The sequence below is a fragment of the Lichenostomus cassidix genome, chromosome 19, assembly GCF_008360975.1.
Source record: "Lichenostomus cassidix isolate B80296 chromosome 19, HeHo_3.0, whole genome shotgun sequence".
In the NCBI taxonomy this organism is placed as follows: Eukaryota; Metazoa; Chordata; class Aves; order Passeriformes; family Meliphagidae; genus Lichenostomus; species Lichenostomus cassidix.
In genome coordinates, this window is record NC_139499.1 from 8,942,464 (window position 1) to 8,960,768 (window position 18,305).

Sequence of the window (18,305 nt, forward strand, 5' to 3'; positions counted from 1 at the left end):
ATTTTAAAAAGTTAATATATTGCTACAGTTTAACATTTAGGATAAATTTATCATAGAACTGATCTTAGCACTTTAAGTGGAATGTCTTGTTTCCTAAGCCACAGGGAGAGTATTCAGATTTCTATCAAATACCAAATAAATACGAATTTTTTTGGTAACAATGAATTCATATTTCACTGCTGAATAAATAACAGACCTTAAGTTCGAATAAAAATTAAATAAAAAGCATCCCCATCAAATTTTCATGTGTTTTATTGAGGTGAACATACACATGGTCCACATAGTCAATGAAAATAGTCATAAAATAATTTAAGAACTTGTGTTGAAAGGTATTAGCAGCACCATCAGTATTGGAATAGCAGAAAACACATCTCAGAAGGGCAGTTATGCCTGGATAAAATGCCATCATTTGGAACAGGGGATGGGAATGGCTTTGTCAGATGCTCTGGGGAGGTGGAGTTTTTAAAACACACTTTTTTGCTAAATACTTTTGACGGTTATTGTTACAAAAAATACAACTAAATAAGATACTGCATAGTATTTTAATTAACATAAAATCGACATTGAGGTGTGTAAAGCAAGACCCAAATCTCTGCTTCCACATACATTTTGTTTCTGAGTAGAGAAATCTAAAATTTAAAACCAAAATATAGACCTAGTGTATTCTCTAAAAGACACACTTTAGGTGGAACGTATCAGACTACGAAAATACATATCTTCCATTCTGTTTAATAATTTACTTTAGTTAAAAAGTTGTGAAATTCTCCTCACAAGAAGTGTATACAAATTGATGACTTTAGTAAATTAACAAAAAGGATTATTTTACTTTTTTTGTTTTTTTTTTTTAAACAAGGCTTAGCCCCACCGTAACAATTATACAAGGAAGAAAAGAGACTACATTTATATGAAGGAATACAAATTTACACACATTTTACAGTGACTTATACCCTACACATCTACAAAATTCACAGTTATAATACAAGCAAGTACAAGGCTGGGGGATAAAGCTGTCGGATACCAAAAAAAGTTCCTACTTTAAAAAAAGATCAACGGGAAGAGCTTCAAACTTGTGCACCCACTTGCAAACCCTGCGGAACTCAACCCCTCCGGGGCTCAGCAGACACACACGGCTTTCCTGGGCGGGTGGAACAGCGAGCTGCTGAGCTTCTTCTGCCCGCGGAGGCTGCGCCGCATGGCCAGCTTGGAAGGCGTCCGGCGCTGCGGGGTGGCGGCCGCGCCCTCCCCCGGGCCCCTGCCCAGCCCCCGCCGCGGCTTCTTCAGCGCCGGGCCCGAGTTGGATTCTTCCAATGTCCGCTTAAAGTTCGCCGGGGGTGTCCTCTCCGCATCCTGCGCCTTGCTCTGGCCGTTAGGGGACACCTTGAAGGCTTTTTGGTCCGTGCCTGAATTGGCCGAGTTGGAAGGGGAGAGGCTGACCGACAGACCATTGCTGTAGGATTCTTGTAGCCTCAAAGCCAGAGCTTTGCTGCACTTCTCCTCCTGCGGGCCTGAATCCTTCGGGGTTCCTCCTGAGGAAGGTAAATTGCTTTTGGCAATCTCGTTTGGCAGCTCCAGGTATTTTTCTGAGAGCATGTTGCTGTGCAGAAGGGGAGGAATGGGCTCAGCAGCATTCAGTCGTGGCCAGGGGTCATCTTCTAAGACCTGAGGGAAAAGGAACAAAAAAGATACTTAGGCACAAATATAATCATAGAATCACAGAATTATTTGGGAAGAGATCTTGAAGATCACTTCGTTCCAAGCAGAGACACGTTCCACTGTCCCAAGTTGCTCCAAGCCACATCCAACATGGCCTTGGACACTGCCAGGGACAGACTTTGTCCTTTGAGGGTGGAGACAGTGAGTGACACTTTTAGAATTTCCTAAACCTCATCAAAGGCAGAAAAATCCTACTCCAAAGCAGAATTGTCTTCTCTCCCTATTAAGAGGTGGAAACAAATTCAGACTGGGGATGTGAACTGCAGCTGTAAAACACTGGAAGATCTGCAGGCAGCTGCTAAGAATTCAGGGGGAAAAGCAGTGCCTGTAATCTCTAATTTTCATCAGCAGCATTTCCAGCAGTCAGACAGGACTTCCCTCCATCAGCCACTGACACAGGTACTGTGCTGCCCTCTGATTTCAAACATGGGCAGTGGCCAAACACTCCCAGAGCAAACAGCAGGGACAGGCTGCTGACCTTTGTCACATGGAGCACTCAGTTACTGCATAACCAGGTCAGCAGGATGGACACACTGCCATCACAGCTGTCCCCACTGCCCACACAGAGCAGCAGTGTCACACAGCCACCCTAAAAATAGCTCCTGTTTGCTGTGCAAAGTTACACTCGTTATTGCCTGTGGATTCCTCACAGCACATCCAGCCTCTCCCCAGTCACAGTGATGTCCTGAGAACCTGAGCTTCCTGAACTCTGACCCTCGTCTCTTCTGCAGCCTCTGAGAAGTGCTTTTGTCTCATTCTCAGTTTTACCAACAGGAAAATGGGGGCAATACTTGCTTTCACCATCCACAGGGGGATTATGAAAATTAGTGTTTATGCAGAGCCCTGAAGATAGGAATTCTGACCTTATTAAAGATTTAATTGTGAAGAAATCCCTGGTTACTCAGCGAGTCCTTCAAAAGTAAATTTCAAGGCCACACTACACATCCTAAGTGAAAGGCAAATGGCAGTTATTTTGGGAAAATCATGTGCTGGAAACTGAAATGCACACAGCTGAACGAGTTGGTGTAACATCTCAGGTGAATAAACAGCTGCTTTTGAAGTCATAACCCAGAACAACCCCAGGTTTAATAAAATGCACTCCAAAAGAGCAGATAATCAGGACTGTTCTCAGCATCCACACTGGTTCTCCACTCCTCTGTTGCTCGCCATCTGTAGACAAAACTATTTGGATAAAATTCCTGTACTACATTTAGCAACACAAGAGGGAAGACCTTTATGAATGGTATTTTAAAGGTTATTCTTCATCTCAGTTCCTGCAGAACCCAGAAGGACACCAGATCCACACACAGCAGCTCTGGCAGTGCTACTTCAGCTGTTCAATTTAATTTTGGGCATTGTGCCACATAAAACTCAGTTTTATGTTTTTTATTGTGCAACATTTAATGTTGTGGCTCTTTTCCCCAACATCTCCTGTTGGTGCAAACAGCTGAGACTGAACAAGGCTTTGGGAAGCCAAGGAAAAGCAGAGGATGGACTGCTGGAGAGTGATGTAACAAAACAGGAAAAATAAACCACGAATCACCAATCGAATTTCTCAACAATCCAATCAATCTCTCACTGGCCTCAGGAATACTGGAATTAGTTTGGTAATAGTAATTGCTGCCAGAAGGATAAGCAATTAAGAAATACTTTTGTTTAATTAAGAAACTTTGGTCTCCATCTATTTCCAAATTAATTGTTTTGGCAGGTAGCAGCTGTCAGGAATCAAGGCCATCCCTGCTTCCTTCACACAAACTGTGATTTAAAATTTTAGGAGCACTTAAAATTTAATTTTTTTTCCTCGAGATTTTGCTCGGTTTTAAGCTCTTTTCATGGATTTTGCTCCACTAGATGAAAGGGGAGGAGACAAAGTTGAAGCTTGCCATTTTATTAGCAGCTTGTTTCTCCCAAGGGAATGTTCAAAACTCCCTTTCTAATTTCTGCTTTCTTTTCCTTTGCCCAAAGGACAATTATCTGAAGATACTACAAAACATCAAAGGACAGTGACTTAAATCAGGAGCAGCTGGTAATTACTGAAACAAACAGCCACTCATAACTACACTCCAGTTCTTGGGGGGAAGGAAGCCACAAAACAACAAAACAAAAACCCTCTGAAGAGCTCTGCTTTATGTTAACGGCTCAAGCTTGCAGCCTCCAGAAAGACCTTATGTTATAATGTCTCTTCCTCTAACAAAGAACATTAAATCAACCAAAGGAAGATAATGAGATCTCCCAGTACAGAAAGAAAATGTTCTTTACAACAACATGTGCTGGAACAAATTAATCTTAAAAAAAATAAAATAAAAGCCCAACACCACCCCAACCAAACTAAACCCCCAAGTCAGGGACATTCACAATCTGCAATCCCTGGGCTGGGCAAGCTACACAAGCACCTGGCAAGGCAGGAAGAGAAACTGCAGCCCAACCTTCATCTCTAAGAGGATGTGTTGGGGTCTTTCTTTTTCAAACCTCTCATCCTCACTCTGGTTTCTCTATCTCTCTCAAAAGGCTGCCTTGGATTTTGGGAAACTCACTTTTAAGAAACAGTGCATTTCCAGGTGTGTGAAATGACAGTAATAATGTAATGATTACTCCCTTCCACATGAGGGAAGGAGCACAGAGCAACAACCAACCAGCAGCGATTGTGAAAATTCACCCATTAACACTCTGCCTTTGGTGCTCCTAAATCTTTTAATAAACATTGTTAAAAGTCAGTGCATTCGTGGGAGTATTGAGGATGTGTTACCTTGCAGGATTACAGCTGTAGCTTTCACAGAATATCCTGAGCTGGAATACACCCACAGGCAGCACCATGTTTTAACCAACTGAGCCAATCTTAAGAGTATATTATTTAGACACGTATAGTAAAATTTCAAAACTTAAAAAAGCAACATTAAACAGTGATCTAAATGGACAGGTCAGGAGTTTCTAAAAGAATTACTAAATATCTGGCAGCGGTCTGACTAGACCATCACCCCAGGGAGCAGAAAAGGGGCACAGAGAGAGCCTTACCTTGACCGGGGGTGTGCAGCAGCGGGAGGGGGTGAGGCTGCTGACATCGGGGCTGCTGTAGCTCGGCCCCTCGGCCAGGTTGAGCACCAGCTCCTCATCCCCATCCCAGCGGCCGCGGTCCCGCAGCGGGGCGATGCAGATGACGATGGCGCTGGTGTTGTCTGCCCGCAGCATGCGCTGCCTCCAGCGGCCCAGCGCCCTCCCCACCAGCATCCGAGCGCAGGACTGCCGCGCCTCGCCCTGGGGACAGGGACAGCGTCAGGAAACCACCTTCAATCAGTGCTACAACCCCCGCACAGGCACGTTTTATACTGTATCAACAGTTTGAACACATCGGTAGATTGGAATCAGTTGGAATGCGACCTGTGTTTTTCCCAAAGTCACTCACTGGGTTTGCAGAGTGTTTATTCTCTCATGCTCTGATGTAAATTCTACCATTTATTTTACAAAAGAATTGAGAATGATTTAATCCGGTCTGAACGGTATGCATTGTAACATGCACCTTAATGTGAAATAAATTTAATGTTCAGGCAGCATTTTGTGTAACTTCCTCAGAGAAGAAACACATGATCTCCTTTATTACAGATAAGAGCCCAGCAAGTTGAATCTCCAGGAAACAGCAAGAAATAATTCAAACGTTAACATCCACAGTATTTGGTTTTAGCCACGTTGTAACAACTTAAGTTGTGACAAAACCATCAATCTGCCTGAACACCACCAACTTGGTGGGGTATTTTTCATCCCTACCCACTGCGCAATTTTTAGACACAAAAAGCATTACATTTCCACCCTGACACGTAGCCAGTGCTCTCACCATGAAATACTTCTTCTCTTCGTGATCCTGGCACATGGAGATGGCATCCTGAGGTGGGATCATGTTCCAGAGCCCGTCACTGCCAAGGATGATGTACTTGTGCTTCTGGGGGTCGAGGGTGTGAACGCTGGTGTCAGGCTCAGGGGACACGACAAATTCCCCACTGTAGAAGTCATAGCTCCAAAGATCGCCTGGCAAAGCAGAAAATGAGTTGGGATTGTTACATAATGCATGGGAAAAAAAAAAAAAAATCTCAGTCTTGGAAAATAGAGAAAAATGTTCCCAGGAAAACCATCACCATCAGCCTTGAGTCACCATAACGAACACAAAGAAATTCCAGCCCAGTCACTGCTCAGCTGCTGCCACGTTCTCATCGTATTTAAACTAAACCAAGCTGTATTCTGAGGTCTTCTACTCTCTTAAGATGAGTATTTGTGAAAGAAAGGAGGAATGGAACAGATTAATACCTAGAAAATGGTGAAACCTCAATCAGTCTCCAAACTAAAACCTATCTGAATAAAGTTCTCCTTAAACAAAAGTAAAACCTTATTTTGTTGATCCCACACCAAACGTGCAAATATTTGTGTGTGCAGGTGCCACAGGGAAGGGACAAAGAAAAAGGCAAAAGAGGAGACTGAAGCCTTTTCCCTGTTAAATTCCCTTTGCCATTCCTTTTCCTCCCACAGCACAAGCATCATTTGCAGAGCTGAGCACCAAGTGCCAAGTTTGGGAGTTGGAGAGAAGCCACAGAACGCGGGCACTGCCTGAGCTCCAGCAGGAAGGCAGAGAATGAGAGCTCCAGCCTCTCCCTGGGATGGCCTCATGCAGGGAACAGTTCTATTTTTAAATCTGTCTCGCTGTGTGAATGAGTTTGGGGTCACCTCACCAGAAACAAAGCTGAACAACACATCTGAGTCAAACAATCTGCTGGTTCAAGAGCTCCCTCCAAACCATCCGCAAGTGAAAACCACTCCAGCAGAAAAATGCATTTCCGTATCAATTTATATCAATTATATTTATCAAGTATACTTGAAAAATTAAAAACCTTTTCTAGGGCTAGGCCTTCAAATCAAGAATGGTAATAATTTGCCCTAACGCCTCTTTTTATTTATTTCCATGTTCACAAACAACTTCCTGTAGTGATATGCAATAAAAAGTAACAGTATTATTATTACTATTATTATTACTTGAAAGCACTGGCTGCATTTTTCTGTTCAGAACGCACAGCTTTAAAAGCAGAAATTAATTAAAATGCCAGAGTTGAACAGCAAACAGAAGCTCAACAACTCAAACTCAAGAGTAAGGTTTTGTCAGGCTCTTCCTTTGCTTTTTGCCGGACAAAGCCTGGAGCTTCTTCCACATCCATCACCACCCTTTTAAAGACAATAAATAAGCTTTTTGTCTTCCTCTTTCCCTCCATTAGCTTTGCCTTAAGCTATCAACCAGTTGAAAAGACTTTTCCAGAATCAGGAAAGGGAATACTTCAACTCAATTACCCCACTCCACCGCAGCAAGCAGGGCTGGTCCATCCTCATTAAAGCCCCAATTCTCCCTGGCTGCAGCAGCAGCAGCCCCACAAGCACATGCTGCTAATGAGTGCTAATTAAAAGCCAGGCCTGCTCCTACAGAGGTGCACTCGGCTGCCACAGGCTCCCAACAAAGCCAGCTGGCTGCGAGATCAAAATAAATACTGTAACATGAGAGCTGAGCTCCAGAGCAGCAATTATTGGATGTGAATTGCCACGGAAAGTCCTCCTGCACTCAGAGTTTCTCACATCCTTCTGTCGTGGCCACAGCAGGTAAAATAAACAAGAGCAGCATCAATTTCCAACGTACGTAATATTTTTACACATCCATTTCCCAGTTTGTTCATACTCAAGCAGGAGAAATGACAAAATGTCATTAGCTGAATCGGTTTTTTAATTAGAAATACTGGGCAGGGTGATAAAAATAACCTGACATTCATTAATTTGGGTCCATCTCCACACATGTCATCGTGTCCATCTGCTGCCCTTCCTGAGGAAACAGCCAAGCAGTCCTCACACTGATTTCAGGGGATCTGCTCCAAGAAGGCTCCTCACAGGGATAACTGGGAATATCACAGTGCTTACAAGGCTGACTCCAAGGAGTTTTTTTCTTTTCCCCTGAAGGGCAGAGCTCTCCAGACTAAGCCAAAACTTCCTGGAGCTGCTGCCCAGCTGTGTTCCCTCCCTGCCCAGCTGAGAGCTCAGCATCCCCAGGATCTCAGGAATACAAGCCTGGAGAGTTACTCTCCTTGTCAGCCTCTGTCACAACTCTGGGAAGGAAAAGGGAGAGGAGAGCAGCCAGAAAGCACAGCACACATTTATTTCCCTGAGCATTTCAAAGTGCTCTGAAGTCTTTAATTCTGTTCCAAAGCAAGTAGACAGAGGAGTGACCCTCTGGCAGCCTGGGAAGCTGGGATGTGCCAAGGGCTGGTGTTCCAGGGCTGCAATGCCAGCCTCTCAGGCTTCCATTTGGGAGCCAGACTATTTTTGTTCTGAATTCAAACCCAAACACAAAGCTCTTGACAATCTTGTTCCTTAAAAACTTACACACTGGGAGTATTTCTTTCACTGTGAGGTTTGCATATTTCTTTTCCAAACGAAAAAGAAGTTATTAATGTAATTCCTTCCACATCTTCCAGAAAAACCTGTTTCTTAGTCCTGACTCAAACCAGAATAACATACAGAGATCTACACTGCATCTTACAAAAAGAAATAGATGTTTGAAATCAGATACTAAAGAAGCAGGAAACTAATTTAGCTGCCTGTAAGAATATATCAAACTATGCAGTCCCTCTTATCTGCTTACTGTTACCTTATAAAATACAACAACAAACCCACTTCTAAGTCAACTGCTGCCAGGGAAGTAATTGAAGTTACAAACAAAAACACCCATCAGCTAAGTGGGCTGGATTGGATTAAGCCCAAAGCCTTCTTACAGCAAAAGCATGTCCAGAAATCACATAAATCAAGGCTTTCATTTCTGTTCCTGGAGATGCTGTTTTGCATATAAAAATAGCTTTTGGTTTTAATAGAGGAAAGAAAACTTTTCTTTTATAACTCAATCTGAAACAAAACCCCAGTTTGATTAATCCCAGAGCTTTTGAAATCAAAGTTTTTCTCCACAAGGAGCCACAGGTGTCCTCACATGATGTGTGTAACACACAGATCCCCAGAGCAAAACACATTCATCTGGTTTGTCTCAGAGCTGAAGAAAATTGTACAAACTGCAGCCAGACATCCTAAGGACAAGAAAAGAATCCCTAATGCACCTCAAGTTTGTCTGGTTTTACAGAGATAAAATAGAAAAGCAATTATCAATAGAGGCTGGAAATTGCTGTGCAGTACTTAAATACAACTTCTACAATTGCATGTGATTGATCTTCATGGTGGAGCCTGCAGTGGAGCAGGAAGGAAAAACTGAGTGGCAGCTGTGCCTATTCTGTTTAGTAATTAAAAAAAAATAAATAAACAGTTGAATGCATGTAAAACCCCTAAAGCCTTATACAGGAATTTCCTTAGATCATTTAAGGTCAGCCACAGCCTCTTCTCCAGGATTTCATGGAGAGAACTTCCCAAAACAATTCTGGTACCCAGGAGGTTGTTCTGGAGAAGCTTCCCTATCCCTGTCAGAGATTCCCTCAGCCACAGAGGATTCCCTCTTCTGGCACAGAACTCCTCCTAGAGGGCAGCAAGAAATTCCTGTTTCAGGAAGAGTCAAACCTGTACGGTGGAGGCTGTTCCACCTAAAACACAGGGGTGAGTCTATTATAGTCCTACATAAAAACCAGGGAAAGGAGAGTTCATGTTCCCAAAGGAGGGAGTGGTTGAACTAAGGGGTTCTTGGATCAGGGAGCATCATTCATTCATTTAAACACCTCCCAAACAGCTCCAATAGTGCCAGGCAATCCCTCACTGCACATTCATGAGTATCTGTTACAAGGCAAATTAATATAAAAAATATATATATTCATTGCTCAGAAAAGGTCAGCAGAAGTAGCTGTGAAAATACAAAACTCTGCTGCAGCTTGAAATGTTTCATCAGAAGATACAAAAACCTGCTGTGTACATTAAAGCAGCTTACAGATGCTTTACAGAGACAGCACAAAGCCCAAATATTTCTGACTTGTTATGGGGCTATAAATAAATTAAGCATTATTTAAATACTTAAACACAGCCTCAGTGCATACCACAAATGCTTATTTGAGGGCAGAAGGGCACTTCTGACAATCAGAAAGGGAAAGGGGATGTCAACAGAATTAATCTGGCTGGAAGGATATTTTTGCACCAGGATTTTCTGCTGGCTCAATATTTGACCAGTGCAACTTTTCCACAGTGCTTTATTCCTGCTATTTCCAAATCCTTTCTGTACTCCTTAGAGTGCACTAGGCTTAAAGACTGGGAGATGAGACCACATCAAAATATTTTCAAGTGTTGTAAGAGAAAGATGCCTAAAACACTATGATCTAAATTTTAAGGGTTTTAATCAGATCATCGCCCCCATTTTAAATGCATGACACCACAATTCCATAAAATCAAACCAACCTATACTGGGTATATCTGGACAGAAGATTCTTCACTGCCCAAAGGAAAAAAAATGAACTCCCAAATATTGAAATTTGAGGGGAAAAACAACCAAAAACACTAACACATGTAAGAGACTCCCCACAGAAGGAAGACTGAAGCAATTCATACATCATCCAGCAAAACTTAATTTCTGGAGCAAATGAAAATGTACAAGCCCTGTGTGTCTCCAGGAGGGAGAGCACATTTTTCTCTTTCTTTCTTAGATAAAGAGACTAATTTTTGACTAGTTGGTGGTAAAATTAAGTCCCACCTTGCAGGACTGGCACTGAAAATCCTGCAAGTTCTTCTCTCACCAATGCCAGCTTTATTCAAAAAATGCAGTATTACCATATTAAAAACACACTTAAAAGCCCAAGACTTCAGAAGGCAAGTGAGGAAACCCCTGTGAAGGGTGTGTTTTGGCAAGCCAGGGGGTACACTGAGCTGAGGGGACTGAGGGACTCACCGAGGGCTCTGGCCACAGCCAGGAAGGGGATCTGGTCGATGACGGTGCTGCGGCGCACGGGGCCGTTGTGGGTCAGCCGAGGTCTCTTCCACACCACACGGTTCACTCCAGACTTGTTGATCACACTGCAGGCACCAGAGAGGGACAGAGGTTAGACAGGAAGCAGGAAGTTGGTGCCAGTGAGGTAAAACCAGTTAAATATGCAAATGTGGAGGCAGTAATGACAGCAGCGGCAGGGAAGTCTGCAGCACAGTTAAGGATTTCAAAACACATGATATCACTTGGATAGTTTAATTTCCGAAGGGAAAAATGAGGGATGAGGGCAGAAGAAAATAAAAAGCAAGGAAATGAAGACCTGGAAAACACTCTGGGATGCTTACAACATATACAACAAGAGTGTTTTATGTGTTTTTTTTTAATCTGTTAGAGAGAGCAGAACTGAATTTGCCTCCCTCAGATGAGGACCATCAACACCAGCTCACTCAGGTGTCAACACCACACAGTTCCTCCTTCAGCCTTCTCCACCTCCCAAAGTTTGGCAGGAAAGAGCAGCATGGCATAGTTGAAACAACACAAATGAAAGGAGCAGCCTCCTGAAATTATTTCCCTAATGGAAGCAACACCAACAGGAGGCAGAGACCAAAGAGGAATTGTCCTGAGCTGGTGTCTGCAGGAAGCAGGGGATGGCAAGAACAGCTCTGCATTTGCATGGGAACACCTGCTCTGAGGCACTGAGTGCTGCTTGAGCTCTCCCAGATGGCACTGCAGGGTCAGAGCAGCCACAGAGCAAATTGGAGCAGCTGTGTCAGGCAGGGGAGAAAGAACAGCATAGAAACCATCAAGGAAAAAGAGCTAATGAAACCAGGAACTAGCAAAGCTTGGTCCCAACCAAGCTAGGAAGGAGATACTTGAAAGTTCCTTTCATCCAAGGAACAGCCATTGGTAATTAGAAACTGAGCAGCTCTGGAACAGCCTCAAGATTCCTCATACTGAAGCCATTCAAGATGTACTTCCTGACACTTCAAAGGCCTTAACAACCAGGGCATGTTCAGCTCCATCCAGAGCACGGCAAAGTCACAAACACCACATCCTAAAACCTGATCTCATCCACTTGTACAGCTAATGACCACACAAAGCTCACTTCAGTCATTGTTGGAAGGAAAACCTCATCCCACACTCAGACTGTTACTGGGAAAATATCGTTTTAATGGAAGATTCCGTGATGCTCTCTCATTAACTGTTCCCAGTTTGCTCTCATGAAAGACAAGACATTCCCAAGCACAGCTGCACAATTCCACCTCACTCCTACCATGTGCCTCACAGCCAGCCTGAGAAAAAAAACAGGAGGAGCACCAGCAAAAATAAAAGATTAAATGAATTAACCATTCCTAGACAGTAAGTTTCACAGAATGCTTCTTTGCACCTTCAGAGGCTCCCAATCTCTGAGAAACACCTTGGAAACCTACAGGTTATCCCTCCTGCAAAACAGCTCCTGACCAACTCCCACCTGCCAGAGACACAACTATCTGAAGGTTAATGGGCTGACAGGGCTCCCAGATGAATGATGTCAACAGGAAAACCTTCAGTGATCCCTGCTCCGAGGAGCAATCCATGCCCATCCATCTGCTGTGGCACCGGGAGGGCGCAGAGCTCCCGGCAAGCTCCGCCAAAGCCAGCCCTGGGGGTTGTCTGCAAACATTTGTGCCATCTGACAGAGCTCTGCCTGCCTCCCCTCCCTCCCAGGGAACACATCCCACCCCAGCCTCGATGTTCCAACATCTGCCAGCTCCTGCCAGGGAAGGGATGGCTCGTGGAAAGGCAGGAGCTAAACCGTGGTGTTTAACGCAGCAGAGGCAGGGGTTTGTTTTAAATCCAGGATTTTTCTCGTGTTCCCTAAGCAGCAGCTTTGAGGAGCATTCTCAACAGTTGCCACTGTCATCTCAGGAACAATGCAGAATGCCTGAGGAATTAGTGTTTTGACAAACTGGGTATTGCAGACCTCATATCACTTTACCTGTGTGGAAAGGCAATTTGCCCAACCTGCAGGGTCTTCAAAATTTTAAGAAAAATAGGCCAAAAATTACCATCTCCACCTGCAAAAAGTTGGTGGTGAACTTTCAGAACTGCAACCACTCCTCAGCTAAGTGATCCACCGGGAAATTAAAACTCTGGATACACCATAAACCGCTAGCAAAAAACACAACCATGTAACAGTGGATCCCTGGAATTTAATCCCCAATAAGCTGCAAAAAACCCCAAAGGACAGAAGAGAAGCAGCTCAAATTCAGCCCTCCCAAAACAAGCTCCAGCTTAGTTCAGGCGAAAGCAGACACACTTACCTGCCCCCAAGGCCTTCAATTCTCTCCCTTTCCTTAGGAAGCTCTGGTTTGTGGTCCTGGGTCACCTCCACAGCTCTCACAAAGTCATCCTTGGGGTCATCCTGGACCCCCAGCACCACTCCTGAGTCACCCACATGAGCCACGTACATCTTGGAGCCACGGATGATCACCACGCTGGCCGTGGTCCCCGACGTGCTGGGCAGCCCTGTCATGGTCTTGGGCCACTCTGCTGCAAGGAGAAACAAGGCAAAAAACATGTTAAAAAGCATGGATTTAGTTCTGTGGGACTAAGAATGTCTTGAAGGGCATCTCAGAGGCTTGTGGGATGTTAGAACACAGCCTGAGCTTAACTACAGCCATGCCAAGCAGTGTCCCCAGGTCCCTCCACTCTCAACATCACTCCCAAGCCTCAGCTTAAACTGACACAGGATCAAAGCCCCACAATTGGGTACAAAAACTGTCTCCTCTGGTTTGATATTCCAAGCATCACTGGAAGAACACTGGGGAAGATGTGCTCCTTGGGGGCTGAACAGGACCAATCAAGTGTTTTATTGAGATTTACTCCTCACTTCCCTGTCTGAAATAGAATTGTCCTAAGTTCAGTTATTTTGTCTGGATATTTGATTGGCAGTTGGAATTTGTGGACATTCCTGATCCCCTTGGAAGGGAGAAAAACTGCTATTTTACTTTCACAGGCTGAACAATATTTTAGGCTGAAAAACGTCTCAAATGTTTTATTCACATTTCCCTTTGGAGGAGTGAATAATGCAGACTCTCTCGATATGCTCTCTTCAACTTCTACAGGAGATATTCCTGGAATTCAGAGTAACTACCCACCTCACACTGCCATGAACTACATCAGGTTAGGGCAACCTCCTTCCTCAACTGCTTTGCTCTCAAACCACTCACATGAACTTCCTATTACACTCCTCTTCCCGGTTACTCCAACCCAAATTTCTCTTTCATGCCTTTTCCATTTTTATGTCTACACACTCAAGTTCATTTTCTCCCAAAACTGCACCAATTGACTGAGACAATCCCCATCCAGCCAGCCCAGCCACACCACCCTCCTCCCCACCCAGCACCCACAAAAACCAGGCTCAGCTCCCAGTTAGCGCTTGATTCCAACTGCCAACAGCAACCTCATGTTTCCTCTTCACTGCACCCACTCACGTCTTCAGACAAACTCCAAAGGGAGCCTCATCTCCCTGTCACTTTCTATCTCCTGCACTCCACAAGTCAGGCTCACACAGCACAACACAAAAAAATCCACTGCGACACAAGCTGTTTGCAGGAAATACCCAACCCAGGCTGCCAAAGCGCTGTGTTCTCTGTTTGTGCTTGTGGCACAACAAACACACGAGGAAAGAAAACAGTTACACCTTACCCTCTGTGAAAACAGATATTTTAAACTTCTAAAGCTTTAAATGGAATGAAAAAAATTAGGAACTTAAGTCCTAGTGCCACTGAATGATGCTCAGGTGCCTGAGGGAAGAAGACATGGAAGAGAGCTGGTGGAGAAGCAGAATTTACAGGCACTATGAAGATAAAAGCTGCATTTCCTCACTGTGAGCTACCAAGACACAGCATAATTTAAACATTTAAGTTCCTACAGTTCTAGCTTTGTGTTCTAAATACTAAAACACACTCTCTCCCTAGGAGCAGCTTTATTTCAAGAACACAAACATTCAATCAGCTTATTGGAAGTACTTTGTCTGGCAGTTTTAACTGTGGATATTAAATCTAACACATTCCAAATGGAAAGCAAACAAGGGAGGGAGCCAAGTGGTAATGAGGACTTCAACCATGCACTTAACAGAAAACAAGCTGCAACTAATGAGTTTCTGTCAGTGCAACAACCCCTGAATAGCAATAAAATATATTAGAGAATCAAATCAGTCTTTATGGGGATGGGGAGCAGAGAGAGGGAAATCACCCACTTGTGGGAGAAAGAATGATACAGCAGCCTCAGATTTTAGGCTCAACACAACCAGGAATTATCTGCCTGTCATCCAGGGATTGCAGTTCATGCCTCATTCCTGTCCAGAGATAAGCACTGGATACAGCACAGTGCTCTCTGTAGAGATTGCGGCTCACCAGAAACCAGGAAAAGTGTCAAAACTGCTGGGTTTTCTTGGAGCTCAAGTATTAAAATCAAATCCATGTACCCAACTCTCCCCCGGATCAGGAGCGTCAATAGAACTTCTTTTTAAAACAGTTTTCCACCCTCTGCTTGAAAGTCACTGCCCTTCACACTCAGCTCTGTAACTTTGAACTCATAAACTCAACTGATTCTGCAGCTTCCAAAATGAACTTTTACTCCGGAAGCTCTTTAGCATTCAGAGAATTTTATGACTACAGAATTAATGTCAAAAATGATCACCAATGACAAAGGGGTATTTTCCTGGTTTAGTTTTTCTGGTGCTGTCATGATCAATGTGGTTTGTGTCTATCCCAGGAGATACAGGGGATGACCCCAGAATGTCCAACAACCAAGAGAGCAGTCGAGTACAACTTCCCTTCCAACAGCCAACTGGAAGAGATAATGACTCCATCCTCCACCCCAAAATTCCAAACCATTCTCCCACACACTTCAAGATCCCAACATATCCAGTCTCTATTTCACGTCTACAGTGTCACCAACACACAGTTAAAGAGCTGCTTTACACATGGTAATATGGAAAATTATTGCCTGTCAGAAGAATTCCCACTGGGATTCTGCAACACAGGCTGAAGTTATAAACTAGAGATAATAATGGGTTGGTCCCACCAAAGTCAGGCTGCCAAGCACGTGCAGCAGGAATCAGGAGGAGCAAACACGCTCTGCAGTTTACTAAACAGCCCACCTAGAAGTGCCATCAAAGGCTCCCAGCCAGAGCTGTGTTGTTTCTCACAACAATTTAAATTGCTTCCACAACCCCAGCGCTGTTTGCTAAACACTCGTTACTAAACACAGCTTCCCGCACTTCACCTCCCTGCCTTTCCATGCTCACAGCGTCCCGGTGACAAATAACACACCAGGGACACCGCAGCCAGAAAACTGAACTCCTTATCTTCCCCGCCCATGCCATCTCCCCCTGTTCACACATCTTCCTCCTTATCGCCCGGCGCTGCAGCCCAGGAGGAGCACACCCCATTGCCAAGGCTGTGGTCAAGTTCTGGTGCTTCTCAAATCCACACCCTTTCCTCTGTGCCCAGCACCAGTGTGTCCCCAAACCCACTGTTCCTTCCCCTGTACCTTCTCAAGTATCTGACGTTTGCACAACTTCTCTATTTTGCTATTCAAGAAAAAGGAAAATGAAACTGTTTTGAAAGTATAATTTCTCCCCCACCCTCCTGAATCACTTCGTTGCAAGCCCGGGGTGCTCTGAGTACAATTCTTGCTTTTCAGGTTTCCCTCCCAAGCCCAACTGTCACTGTCACTGCCTTGGATCCGGTTTTACTGTGTTCCACACCTCCCTTCACACGCTGAACACTGCTCCTGCTTTTTCTGGGAGGTTTTGAACGCCTAAATGCATAAACAATACACACACACATTCTACACATTATGCATAAACAACCATGCTCTAAGTCAGAACCTTCACCTCACGAAGAAAAAAAGCTTTTCAGAAACTCAATCTGCAGCCTCACAAGACCTCGGGGAGAAGGATGAGTGCAGGAATGACGACTGTCATTTGTCTGGACATGTTCCTCTCCTTAACCCTTACTTGCTTACAACCCCGACTTCTATACTACCGCAAATTAACAACTAATATAGACATAAGTACATCACGAGGATATGTATTTATATATCTCAAAATCATCCTCAGGATACTAAGCGTGTTTTCTGTTTTGTCAGGGACACTGCGTGTCCTCCACGCTCATACAACAACATGAGCGAGTTATAAACCAGCCACATTTCAATCCTTCCATCAGGACTCACAAAAACACTTGGAAGCATCGTTAGGGAAAAAACAACGTTCCCAGCCCATTTCAGTTTGTTAAAATTACTCCTTTTTTTTTCTTTCACGATGCAACGGAAACCTAAGGGGGAGTTCAGTGCAATTCCCCAAAGCAACAAAATTAAGACCTTCCCAATAAATCGAATTTGGAGATCGACGTGTAACCCCCCGAAAACAAACTGCAGCTCTACCATCGCACCATTCCCAGCTACGTAACACAGCGTGTCCTCGCCCCGTGTTTACATCTCTCTTCTCCCAGCGTGCCCTCCAGTTTTTCTCGTTTTCCCCAATTACTCGACTCAACGGCTGGGATCTCCTCCCGCGTTTTCCTGCGATTCCCGGCGCGGGGATGGCAGCGCTGGAGGGAGGGAGGGAGGGAAGCGCTCACAATAGTGCGGAGAGGGGGAGGAAAAGGCGGCTGAAGCGCGGGCGCTGCGGGGCGGGCAGGGGGAGCGGAGCGGAGCGCGGAGGGTCCGCGGAGAGCGCCGGACTTACGCAGCTTTTTCCACATGGCGCGGTGGCAGGCGATGAATCCCTTGCGCAGGGCCGCGCACACCTCGGCCGGCTCCGCCGAGCAGAAGCCCTTCTGCTTCTTGATGAAGCCCCACAGGTTCTCCCGGGCGAACTGGGCCGCCTCCCGCCCGCCGTGCCCGTCGCACACGGCGAAGAAGGCGACGGAGCGGCGCGGCCGCCGCCCGGGGCCGGTACCGGTGCCGAGGGGCTGCGCTCCGTCCTCCGCCGCCCGCGGGGTTCCTCCCCGCCGCCGCCCGCTCTCGGCCGGGGGCTCGGCGGCGCTGGGGCCTGCGGGCGCCGCTCCGCCTTTGTGCGCCCCGGCCGGCGGCGGCTCGGGCTCCACCACGATGTGGGTCACGTCCTCCATGTATTTCCTGCCGCCCTGGTCGGAGAACACGCTCACCCCGAGCGCGTACGGCCCCTCCATGGGGAGAAGGGGGGGCGGCTCCGCGCGGCGCCTCCCGCCGCTGCCCGCCCGCCGACGACTAGTGCTGGAGGCGGCGGCGGCGCTCGGGCATGTCCGCGGGGCCGCCGGGCCGCTCCCGCCGCCGCTGCTCGCTGCGCCCGCCGGAACGGGAGCGGCGCGGCAGAGCGCCCGGGAACGGCCGCGCCCAGCGCCCCCTGCCGGCCCCGCCCGCCCGCCAAGGCGGAAGGGGAGGCGGGAGAGCTCCGCGGCGCCCCCTGCGGCCGGCGGGCGGGAGTGCCGAAAACAGCGAGCGGGACGCACCGGGATCCGTCGGGAGCTGCCGCCGGCACGGCACGGCACGGCCAGCCCTCAATCCAGCCCGCTGCATCCCTGCGAGCGCTGCCCAAACGCTCCCGCAGCTCGGAGCCGTGCCCGGTCCCTGGGCAGCCTGGGCAGTGCCCCAGCGCTCTCTGCGGGAAGAGCCTTGCCCTGATATTCAGCCTAAACCTCCC

General features: G+C 46.1%; 1 protein-coding gene across 1 annotated transcript; it reads right to left on the minus strand.

Annotated features, from left to right (window-relative positions):
- Positions 1 to 234: 234 nt before the first annotated feature.
- On the minus strand, positions 235 to 17,985 carry PPM1D (protein phosphatase, Mg2+/Mn2+ dependent 1D). The gene is made up of 6 exons (XM_085078510.1): positions 17,370 to 17,985; positions 12,934 to 13,162; positions 10,595 to 10,719; positions 5,540 to 5,730; positions 4,726 to 4,965; positions 235 to 1,659 (listed from the first exon to the last, which is right to left on the minus strand). The coding sequence occupies exons 1-6, from the start codon at positions 17,812 to 17,814 to the stop codon at positions 1,114 to 1,116; spliced, it is 1,776 nt and encodes a 591-aa protein (XP_084934636.1). The 5' UTR covers positions 17,815 to 17,985; the 3' UTR covers positions 235 to 1,113.
- Between the last annotated feature and the right edge of the window lie 320 nt (positions 17,986 to 18,305).